The sequence below is a fragment of the Metopolophium dirhodum genome, chromosome 7 (genome assembly GCF_019925205.1).
Source record: "Metopolophium dirhodum isolate CAU chromosome 7, ASM1992520v1, whole genome shotgun sequence".
Taxonomy (NCBI): Eukaryota; Metazoa; Arthropoda; class Insecta; order Hemiptera; family Aphididae; genus Metopolophium; species Metopolophium dirhodum.
This window is the reverse complement of record NC_083566.1, coordinates 27389615-27402727: the sequence shown is the minus strand read 5'-3', so window position 1 is coordinate 27402727 and position 13113 is coordinate 27389615. Positions and strand designations below refer to the sequence as shown.

At 33.1% G+C, this 13113-nt stretch overlaps 2 protein-coding genes across 2 annotated transcripts in view; both read left to right on the top strand.

Annotated features, from left to right (window-relative positions):
- The window catches only part of LOC132949218 (disco-interacting protein 2), a 157372-nt gene that overhangs the window by 40952 nt on the left and 103307 nt on the right, over window positions 1–13113 (top strand). The gene's annotated exons all lie outside the window — the stretch shown is intronic.
- Window positions 12975–13113, top strand: part of LOC132949456 (uncharacterized) — a 3170-nt gene continuing 3031 nt past the window's right edge. Inside the window, exon 1 of the mRNA XM_061020354.1 lies at window positions 12975–13113. This exon is cut by the window's right edge and continues 166 nt beyond it. Within this exon, the coding sequence (XP_060876337.1) occupies window positions 12975–13113 (139 nt within the window).

Here is a 13113-nt window from a genome sequence, read left to right as displayed (position 1 = left end):
GGCTACTTAAAACGTTTGTTGTCAACGTTTATGTATATTGACCTTTAACGCAACTGAAGTATTTATTAATCGAAAAATCAATTTTATAGTTACACAAATGTGTTTCGTTTTGTGTAGGTTCTGTTATATAGGTACTAGTCAAACTAATATGTTGATATTTTTTTATTAAAATTATAATTTATGAAAAAAGATCATAATTTAATATTTTTTATTCTTTGAAGTTATACTTGTTATGTGTATTAAGAAAAATAAGTAGTTCATATACTTGTATTTGAATTTAATTGATAAATAAAACAACATAAAACTAAAGGACATAAATTAACTAAGAAACTGTTTTTTAGTTTGTTGTCAAATACAGTATAATAAAATGTTTTCATCAATATTTTTTGAGAATTGTAACTTCAGAAAACCGTATAAATATATAATTCCACTGAAAGTACCCAGATCAGGTTATTAATTATCGTAAACAATTTAAAATTACTGATTAATACGTGTAAGTACTTACTTATATCCTTATGGTAAATTTGTACTCTAGGCATATTATAGTACAAGTATGGATATATACATATCAACGTATATATTTTATTCTATTTTATACTTGTTAGTTAATTTTAACAATGAAGCATTTTTCTTTTTGTATATTTTTAAATATTGGAAAATCTGTTACATAATTTTCTGCCTTTTATAAGTTGTATTAGTTTTGTAATACTATGCAAGTTGTAACCTTTTACAACCAACTCGTATTAAATGCATTTAGGTGAAGTACATTCACTTTTATTGAAACTACCTATTATTCGTTTATGTATTGGTATTCGGTACCTAACAAGTGACAGCAGTGTTCTGCAAAGTTTTGAATAAGGTGTGATAGAATTTTATTTACAGAATTCGTATTAATATAATTATTGAGTCTTAGAACTTCATAGAATTTGAGCATAACAAGTTTTAGATTTAAAGAAATAAGGCAGATATTTTAGGAAAAACATAATCACAGTATAAATTCAAATGTATAAAAATATATCCAATAATTTCAAAATTTTTACTCTATATCATTTATTCGGAATCAGCTGGTTTGATTGAGTTCAATTACACCAAGTGTTTAGGTATGATGTAAATTGAAGTCGTTAATAAAGAGTTTTAGACATCCCGTACCTAGTACCTACCTACATTTAAAATATTTGTTTAAAATTTGTATTCTTTCTTATTTGAATTTATTTTGACGAAACGTTATACGTATTTTTGACTAAATGTTCATAAGATATGTATAATATATTATGTAGCATATACTTACTTACCTTAAATTGTTGATAACAACTTGGGTTACTGCAAGTCCACACAAAATTATCGGATATTATTAACTAATATTTATATGGTCACTGGTAGAAATTTTATTTTTCGATACCGGTCTTAACAAATACGGACAACATATATAATACCTGTTATAAAAACGATTTTTTTATGGTTCCTAATGCTCCTATATTATAAATTTACCAGTTTTCTATTTAAGCGAGCAATAAGTATGTCCCGTATATTATATTCTAGTAATGACATTTTTTTATTTGTTTTTAATTATGTCATCGTTGACTCAGTAGGTTACTACTATTAGTTTTAGAACGAACAATAGCCATTTAATGGATGCTATACTGCCATAGTATTACAATAGGTGCCAAATTATGATAATTGGGTAAATATTGTATTATTGTAAATTGTTGTAAATATTCTATTCGATATTGACGCATATAGTAAAGTGATGGCTTCAATAATAGTTAAAAACAAAAAACTAATAAATAATAATGATATAATGCAGCATGTGGGGACTTTGCAATGCCAATCAATTTCATATCAGTGCACTTAAGGAATGAACTATTTTTCGAATATTAAATTTTAAATATTATATCGATTTTAACGCGATTGTATGTTTTGGTCGCTTCAGAAAATTTTGGTGGGAACCTATAAGCACTATTTGGAAATTACAAACTATCACTATCACGATGACTGTAGTCTGTAGTCTACACTTACGAATTGACCCACACGTTTCAAGATCAAAGGCTGTGTGGGTTCTTTTTCAACAACCGACGGCACATCATATGTGCGTCACATTCGGTATGTAAATCACGCGGCAGTGCTGTATTATTATGTTCCCATTTTTTAAGTACAAAACAAGCGTACTATATATTATAATACTATACACACTGTTGAGGATGCGGTCGAGTTGGCAGCATGCGCGTGCTGGTCGGGCGGGAAGGTCGGCGTAGTCCTGGCGGAAAAAAAATATAAAAACAAAACCAAACCAAACATTATAATAATGAAATAACAATAATAATAATAATAATAAAAAAAAAATAATACGAAACAACGAAAATCATAACGATAATGCCGTGCACGTATACATATATTAGAATATAATATGCTTATAAACTGTTATGATGCGAAACCGAGGAATATAACTGAACTGAAATTATAACCATAACCCGTTACGCGCACAGTTCACATGTCGAAATGTATGTTTCGTCTGCATAATAATAAATCGTTCATAATTATGGTTGCCGACCTATGTATAATTTAATAATATTATTATTGCACCGGCCAATCGAAAAGTCCTCTAGATCCTCTGTCGTGTTTACGACAAAATAATAAACGTCTCCTCTTCCAAGATACTCGCGAGTACCTGACCCGACTAGCCAAAAATGACTACGACAACAGTATAACGTAAAACAAATTATATTACGTCGTTGTGTCGCGTTCTTATTTTTCTCGCTTCTATTTACGATGATCGAGTTTTGCGTTGGTTTTTTTGTCCGTGCCAAGTGTATGCGATACGGTGATAAATGATAATAATATTAGATGGTATACAATAAATTGTATAATACTCGTGGTATAAACACCAGGAATGGGAAATCAGACACACACACTCACACATATCCGACCAGTGTTGTTGATTTCATATTTCCATTGCCATGAACCTCAAACTATATTTATAATTATGCATATAATGATAATAATAATAATAATAATTACTATTTTTACTATTGTATCTAATGACCTAAAAAAATAATTTGTTGACGAATTTAAGTAGTTAATGTTCTAATAAAGAGAACGCAAATAACACGTATAATATACTGTTTGTGTATACGAAATCGTGAACACGCGCTGTTATTTTATGTGCAATTATATTTATAATATAATATCATAATATAGCTACGTATAATAATATGTATTCGATTGAGCGATAATAATCTGCGTGTACGGACGGGGTAAAAGTGTGAGCTAAACATTTGTCCCGATTTTAATTAATATTACGGCTGGCACATTGCAGTGCAAAGCAATACGCATTATATATATTATATATATGTGAGATTCGTGACGTATTATTCTAATGCCAAGCGTATCCGTTTTCCAACGCTGTTGGATGCATTTTTTTTTAAGATGATTTAGGTTCTACATGATAAATTCTTTAACACTACACACGGGTAGTATTTCGGTTTGGTTTGATGTTAGTTAATGTTTAGCAGAAGTTTCTTTATAGCGCTTACAAATACAAAAATCATTCGATTCATCCGTATTGACTGACAACAATCGATGTACGCATGTATATTTCCAAAGTGAGAAATATGCGTACTTAGGTATTTACACTTCAAAGTGATTGTTAAATACGTACCTATATGAAAATTATTGGTTTTATAGTAGGTATCGTTAATTTCATTACCTAGCCATATTGTCATTTTAACGTTATAGCCTACTTTTGGCCTCCACACGAGTCTTTCTCAGTGAGGCCCAGTAATCTTTTCGATATTTATTTTAATAAAAAAAAAAAATACTTATAGTACATATATGCTGTAATAGTGAAGTGTTGTAGGTGAATTATATTATACAATCAATAAGTTTATTCCATAATAGTACAGATTTTTCAATGTTATAATGATAAACCATAAACCACTCAATTCGTTAACGTATAATCTTTACAATTTGTATATAAGCAAATTGAGTACTGCGGGAGGCTGAAACATTGTTCTACACTTGTATTATTCAATACCGTTGTGTCATTACTCATTAGATAGATTAGTTCTAAACGAAACGGTCGTTGCAACTTTGAACTGTATCATTTGGATGCTATGTGCACTAATTCAGTAATTTGGACATTGTGACTATTATAACTAAAATAAGATAAACAACATTCTGTAATAATGCGAGAATATATGAATGCGCAGTGGTCTGACTCGGTTCGCTCGAGATAGCTCGACAATTAAAAATCAAGAAAGTAATAATAATAATAATTAATTTGCTTTAGAAATTACAATTTCTTCTGTGTTTATCTTGAATGAACGTACTGTAGTTTATTAGCATTTAAAACAAAACTTCCGAATGGGACGAAAGTCGTTAGTTATATAAATACTATTATAAAGCATTGAATAAAATCTTCACTGAAAAAACACTTGGACCTGTATATGACCGTTTCGGAGAAACTAAAAAAGACCTCATCTGACCTGTTGTGAATATTTGTATTGCGTATTGTCCGCTTTGCCACTGTAAATTAGAACAGTTATTCTGCAGAAGAGTTGTTTGAATGGTTATAAATATGTTTTTTTAATACTTTTAAATATTGTATGTGTGTGTTTCCCGTTGTTTATTGTGCTATAATTTTTTTATTTTTGTCGGACGAACTAAACTCGTTTTATTTTATGGTATTTTTTTTTCATTACATGAGATAAGCTTGCATGTAATGAAGAGGTATAAGCAATAAGGGCGTAATTCTCTTAACATTCCACAATAGTTTTGAATAAAATATAACGGAGTTTAGTAGTAAATTAATAATGTACATATCATGACATTTATACTTTATAGAACCTAAATATTATTATTATGATAATTTTCGTTTATTAATTAAATTCTCCGTTGAATTCCCAAATAATGTGCCTGTAAATAGGTTAGGTTAGGTTATATAGTATTATATTCTAGGTACCTATATACTTTGGGGCAATAATATTATAATATATAATTATAACATACTATTTGCTTATGGAAGGTAGATAAATAAATTGTTTATTATTTTGCATATATTTTATATATTGTTTAACGAATGGTTATTATTTGAAAAGAAAATATATTTTGTGTAATTGTATACTATAATATATATAGGGTGATTCACCCCGTTTTTTCTTCAATACTGTAGTTATTCAAAATCTGATTTTTATTTGAAAATATAGTCGTTAAATAGGTACATATATTTAAAAATTCCAAAAATTTTTTTTGAATAAATTCATTATTAAAGGAAATATAGGGGTGAGCATGCTTGGTAAATCGTCCTGTCTAATAAATAGATAATGTATGTGTTGAGGTATGGTTACGCAGAAATCCGGTAAACATTTTTATCAAACTATTATGCGGTTAATTTAATTTGAATTTACTTGCACCGTATCAAATTTAGTTAAAGAAGAATCTACCTGTAATTTTTTATCATCAGCTGATTAATCCGTATCTATTTTTCACGGATGGAATAACATATTTGTCAATATGTATATACAATGAGGTTTTTAAATTACCGGTATTTTTGATCATTAGTAAGCTATACTTTTCTGGACTATGCATATACACGTTCTACTATTTATTTTAATTGATTATTGTCGAATAACGATTTTAATTTTGCTTTCATACCCTATTTATGTATATATTACTCAGCGCCTGCGCTTTAAGTTTTGCGAGGCCCCTGCAGGCACCCACACACTGCATCAGTGCTTGCGGATTCTTAATAAAAGTTATATCAATAAATATTATTTTGAATAATTAATTTTCTTATCCTCATTAGGCCAACCGTTTTTTTTTAAATTTCATAAAAGCTTAATTAAAGATATTTATAAAAATAATAATATAACACAACAATTCCATATCAATTACCATATTCATAACCCATCGGCTATTGTCACTTGTATCATACATGGTTCGGTCACGGCCACTATTTTTAGAGATTTTCTATTATTATGTAGATGAATAAAAAAAATTATTATTATACATTATTCGTAATCACTGCAGATTATGTAGGTACCTTATAAAATACCAGATGGTGCAGTGTGTACTTCGGGGTGGAACAAAGGATTAATGACGTGCTCTGATTGGCCGACCTCGGAACAGTGTCATTGCATATTGTGGGTGTATACAAATAATAATTCTATGTACATAATATACGTTTTACAATAAATAGTAATCGGATGCAATATAAATATCGATTGCGGACTATACAGTTGGCATTCTCGGTGCCTTATATAGTGATTCTTCTCGGATACGAATGACATTTTTTTCTCTCCCTTAGCGTAACGCCGCTTTCGTCGTTTTACGAGGAGTTACCGGTTTAGACGTTTACCGAACGAAAAACACAATACAAAACAAGCGTAGGCGTGCCTCGGGAGTTTATTTCTGGTCCTTGGGCTGCATTTACACCGCTATAATATAATATTTTGTTATATAATATAGTGTTATGCACATTATACCTATATTAGTTATTATAAAATATATTGAATAATATAATGAATATATTATTTATGTCTATCATAACATTATATTGCCTATATACCGCATTTTGGAGTGGTATATTTTGTGAACAGATATCAAAGCATCATTTCTTCCGACGCACGGCGGGCGTCAGTCCGCGTCGCCGCACAATATAAAAAAATCGTAACACAATATAAAAAACGGACGGTCCACGTATCACCCTCTCCCCTCTCCCCCTCACACACAAGCACATCTTTCCACTCGGCCACCACCGCCCTCCCGACAGTGAGCGTTTTCGTCGTTATCGCATCACACGCCGCATGTATATAATATGAACCTACACTATGATATTCTATGCGATGTCGATTCCGTTAATCACGTTTCAGACGCCTTTTGAAGTTTAATATATAATAATGGTAATCAAATGCCCCGAGGCCGGCCGGGCCGTCGCCGTCTGTGTATATACACCACACAAACATAATTGAACGGTAATATAATGCGCGTAACAATGACGACTGACGAGAGGAAAAAAAAAATAAGAAACTTCGACAAGCATTGTAATAAATATTATACGTGCGGTGTGTTATAGAGGGTTACCTCCACGGGCGCGCGCGCGCGCACACACACACACACACACACACACACACACACACACACACACACACACACACACACACACACAGCCACACACATAGCCCAGACCGCCGATAACACCTTCCAGATAAAATGTGTTGCGCGTATAGATTGAACACTAAATAAATACTAATGCCTGCTCGTATACACCTCCCATTGAAAGAATTCGCATTGTTATAATGTTATGCTGATAATGACAACGGTATATTTATTATTATTATTATTATTGCTAAATCTCGCTAGTGTTCGGCGGATATAATATAATTACTGCTCGAGGTGTTGATTAACCGCCGCCGTCGCCATCGCTGCTGGCACATACGCACTAACTATGCGGTTGTCTCGAATAGTGGTTTTATTTTACAATATTATTATTATTATTATTGGCGAAGACGCCCTAAACCAGACAAATATTGTGCAACTACCAGCAACCTTATACTACCTATATATACACGACTCGGTCACTGTTGCGAGGGTCAATAATACCGGCAGTGGCTTTCTCCGACAGAATGAAAATCAACACTGCATATACCCGGGATGAACATATAGGGCATTTAAAAACATAATAACGATATTATATTATACTATACAGCCTTTGTTCCCCTTTGTCGACCGGATTGTTTTCCTTAACAGACTCTTTGAAACATGTAATTACGTTTGAAAAGAATCAGTTCGCGGCTTCGTCGGTAGTCTCAATGCTTATTGGTCACGAATGCTCTTTTTTATTTTTCCATACGCCTCGCGACCGATCGAATCCGTTAACGACGACGACAATCCTCCGTCACCGCTGCAGAAGAGCCATCGCATGTACCCGCAGCTATAATCTAGCTGTTGAACGTTGAACCAATATTATATTCTCGACTATGATAATATTATTATAGTTCGCAGCCCGCCTGCTGGTCGTCGCAATCGCCACTTTTTTGTTACAGTAAATTTGTTTTTCACTTATGACGAACTTCCGCGCGCTCGTCCCGGTATATACCGAACAATGCGAAATCGCTGTACACCGAACAAGGACGAAGCGCACGAAAACAATCGCACACTAGGTCTCCTCTCTGTGTGTCTATACAGGCACATTATATTTATATATATATGCGCGTATGTTTATAACATATAAAAATATCATAGAGACGTTCGCCGCAAACGGGTGGCAGATACGAGGCCGTGGTTTTACAAAACGCCAAATTGATTATACCGGCGGCGTCGTCGTGCAGGTATATATTATTATACACGTGACAACCGAACCAGCAGTGTTCAGGCCGCTCCGCCGCAACGGATTGATGTACAAATCATCAGTGTGTTTCGGATGTAACAAAACCGCCGCGATCAAAACGTACATAGAAGAAGAAAAAGGAAAATCTCACTGCAGCGGCGCAACGTAACCGGCGACTTGGAGCTCGCATAATATTGATCTCGGCGTGCGCATGACCTTAGAATAATATGCAGCGGCGTATATTACAAACACGCCCTCCGGGGAAACCGGTAGCTATATCGTCTGTTGATTTTTAAATAATGTTTCGATTACTTTATACCGTCATATAATATGTCTTATAGGTACCTACATGTGTATATATATATATATGAAATGTACAAACGACGTGCAATAAATATACGTATATGTATAAGAATAAACGGAATATCCGCGGTTGATGCGCGCGAAACGTAATGCACGCATGCCATTATTATTATTATTGCAAGCGTGTAAGTACCTACGCAATACTCGCACATCATTGCGTGTTTGGTGGTTAGAGGTGTCGCAACTAACTTTTGGAAGATTTGCTTTTCAACAATTTTAATTTGAAAAATGACCTGTCGGGTGGCGACAGTGACTACTGAAAGATTTAAATATATTCAATACATAATATGCAGCTGGAATTTCATTATAAAATGAAGAATGGTCATTTTTAATTAATAATATTATTATGTTTGTGTGTGTGTGTTGTATTGAATAGGTAACAAAAATGTATATTCTTGAATTGTTTTATTTTTTGTCTGTCGAATAAACTCTTTTAAGGAAATTACTTGTCTGGTGTTACGTCGCATCATTATTGTAAAATAATATGAAATCATAACGAGATTTAAAACAATTTCAGACTCGTCCATAGTCATCCCATCCGTCACGCTCATTTAAGTATTGAATAACGATAACTAATTTAATGTTTGTTATGCGTTGTGTGTGAGTGTGTGTGTGTTGTGTACAGTGTTGGAAATTATAAGTAAATCAATTTTTATTATTCCTCAATTTTTTCTTTTTGACGTTGGTCCCTCATACGCAAATAAAGCACTTGCTGGGAATAAGATGCATACTTTGCATCTTCGTTGTGGCGTTGGTGATTTGGCGGGATGGATAACGTAGATGACTGCAGACCTCTCTGAGGAATAGGTGTTTAGGACATATTGGTGAAAATAATTTTTACGTATTTGGTCATGATTGATAAATGGTTTTACCTTACAGATGCAGGTGTGTCTGTATATATATTTAGAACTGGCTAAACCAGCAAACGTTGTATTGCGCGTAAATAATTCGGTGCGCGAGTATAAGGGAATAATAGTTAAAAATCACTTATTTGCAGAAAACGAAAATAAAACAACTCATTATTTCTTTATTGACTGTATAATGGATTTTTCATTCTTAATAGCTAAGTATAATTTATAAAAAGTAACAAACGATAAAATAATCGTTAATAATTCAATTGTAAAACTACGTACAACAATGTTTTCTATACGAGATTATAATCTATAGCGTTATCATATGATAACCAAAAAATAGCTGCAGAAATTGACTTGTTCACTTGTAGTTTGTTTTACCCACGCACCGCCCAATCCGTCTGTTTCAAGAATGCTCGTCAAACGTTGAACGACATCCACCTTTTCGTTGTGTTGTTAGGTATACGTTGCATAATATAAAACATTCAGGCAACGTGATGACGGCTACCTACCTATCTGCAGTGATCAGATAGATAATATTCGCCTCGCGGTCGGCCGCCGTAATCCGATCGCAGAAGCGCCTAGTTTGCATATTTAATACGGTATAATAATAATAATAATAATAATAATAATAATAATATAATAATAACATTATATTATAGGCACGATCCGTTCCTTTATATTATCATGTATATTATAATAATATATTAGATGTACATATTCTGCATGGGCGGACGGCGTGCTGTGCAGTGTAATATTATTATCTCTGCGTAATCGAATTTCGTCGTCGGCCATCTGACGGTGTCGATGTTGGCGCTATGATTTGCTTTCATTATGAGCTCAATTACTTAATTACCGCCTCGGAACCGTACTCTTTTGGGACGAGGGATGTTTTACATTGTCCTTCAAAAGTTTCACAGTGTAATGGGACAGTTCTACCATGAATATTATATAAATGTATACCCTTTATACAAATACTGCGCAACTATACTATATATAATACAATACGCGGCAGCGAGTTAATAGTTTTATTTATCTTGATACCTACTGCAATGGTCTCAAGACGGTGTTAATGATTCCATAAGCTCGAGTTTTATCCAATTAGTGCGTTGAAATTTTGTTATTCAAGTTTATGTTGTAGCGCTCTGTTGTTGCTGCAGTGACCGATACGTTATTTTTTTATTTTCAGTTTTTGAAACGCTTTTGATATTGTGGTAATATTTTTCTCCTCGTTCATTTCAATAAAGTGACTTAAGTGACTTTTATTCGTTTAACACGCGATTCCGATGAATCTGAACCGCGTGCATTGCAATTCACCTAAGTGCAAGGTGTAAATAAATAATATATTAGGTATATGATGTGCGAATGTGTATAAAAAAAAACACTTGTATTTTACTGATACGGTGCAGACGTTGCCCGTTTCTTCACAACTCTGACAAGAGAATAACATATAATACTATAATATCATCTGTACATTTATAGGTATAAATCTAACCTAACCTATAGTAGGGGTGGCCAAACACGGTCGATCGCGGACGATATCAAAACCTAATTTCTTTAAACGTTCTTTTTATCATATTTTGTTCTATTAACTCTGCTGGTTTATAACTTGGATAACCATTGTATTATCTGCAATCATAATTTTTACATACAAGCTCTGTCGTTATAATATGTTTCTATTATACTATGCATAATGCATATACATACGAATATATTATTTTTCTTATACTACAGATTTTCCACTATGACTTCATTTTTAATACTATTACTATAATAAACACAAACAGTATTATATCTTTATTCACAAACTGTATTCTGGTTGGTTGTGTTTTTGTGTAAAAGATAATATTATATCATGCATATAGGTAAATTATATTATATTTTATGTGAAAGTAAAAATCGAGTTTTTTTTAAATTTTATTTTAACCTGATGATGTACCTACTTTTTACGCATATATGATTATTAATTATAGAATTTAGACGTATTTGTCAAGAAGAGTTGGTGTAGATAACACCGGTAAATAGGGCACACAGTATAGACATTCAATCTGGGGAAGAAGTCAAAAATATTATGATACGGAGCCACCGCTGTTGATCGGATTCTTTTCGCCGTCGCCGGAACGCGACTGGCCGCTCGACGGGACTTAATACACATCAGACGTGGTCTCTTATGCACTCCTCCGCGTGTATGCGGTTGTACACTATCCGTGTACATGCATACGTAATATGTGTACATATTATTATATCGTTTGCGTCTTGTAATTTTGACGATGACAATAAAATCGATTGAGTTATTGCTAGTCTGAAGCGGGGGCGTACACGCGAGCAAACCGACATATGGTAATGCGTTTCCAATTTGTTGTTGTGTGCGATGTGTGCTCGCGTGTAAATAGAAAAAAGAACTGCCGCCTCCTCCAATGACGCGAAACAAGTGTGCACGCCGTGGTTTTGTTATAGCGTCTACTTGCGGTAAGCAGGGTTCGGTGTGTACTTAATAATATAATAGAAGCTCAGTCTCATTCAGGACGTAAAATGAACTTGCTGCTATATATCACCCGCTCTTCGTTCGCCTTACCCAGTGAATTCGACGGGCGCGATTTCAAACATCCATTTATTGTTTACTATTATCACCGGATAATATTATTATGGAGACTGCAAAAACCACGTGAATTCGGGTGTGAACAATTGGAAAAAATCATGCATAAACGCGACATTAAAAAAAACAGTTTTCAAAACGAAAACGAAAAACGATTATTAAGATATCTGCAAAAAACGAAAATAATATTTTAAAACAATTTTGAATCCTAATCGTAAACAAATCAGAAATGTCTAATTAAAAAATAACTGATGACAAAATGTTAGCAAAATTAAAAAAAAAGAATATGACATTTAAAATAAACAACAACTTAATCTGCACAAGACGAAAGTAATTCTTAAAAATCAAAAAACAAAAACGATTCAGTTATTAAAAAATTAAATGTATACACGATTAAAATGAACTGAAACGTGTACTGAAAATGATTACATTTTGTTTTTCATATACCTTATTTATATATAACATGCATCTATAACTTCCACTGACGTGGCATTAAACCGGAAATCGTTTTTTAAAAACGTAAATGAATTATCTACGGTGGAGTTGTTTGTATATTTTAATACGCGTTTTAGGTTCAACTGTTTGAGCATCGGTGCTTTTTTATATTTGATCTTTTAATATTAAGTGAGCGTGGAATAATGTTTTAATTTTAATATTTTAAAGACGTGGTTTCCTACAATCACGCGTGCGTGATTGCGCGGTGCGCGATGCGCGTTTGCGCGATCACGCTTGCGTGATGCGTGATGGAAGTGTTTTGCTACGATGCGTGTTTACGACTGCGCGATTTGGAGTTTAGAAAAGTGTCGTCACTTCGTCAGTTGATGTTTAGTATTTCATCAAAATGGACGTAGTTATGCTTTACAATATTTTGGAGGATGAAGCAGATGAAGAACTATTGCTACTTGCGAATCATTTCCGTAATGAAAATGATGAAATGTTTAGTCAACGGAGCAGGGAGGGTTGTTTCAGTACTTTAATTC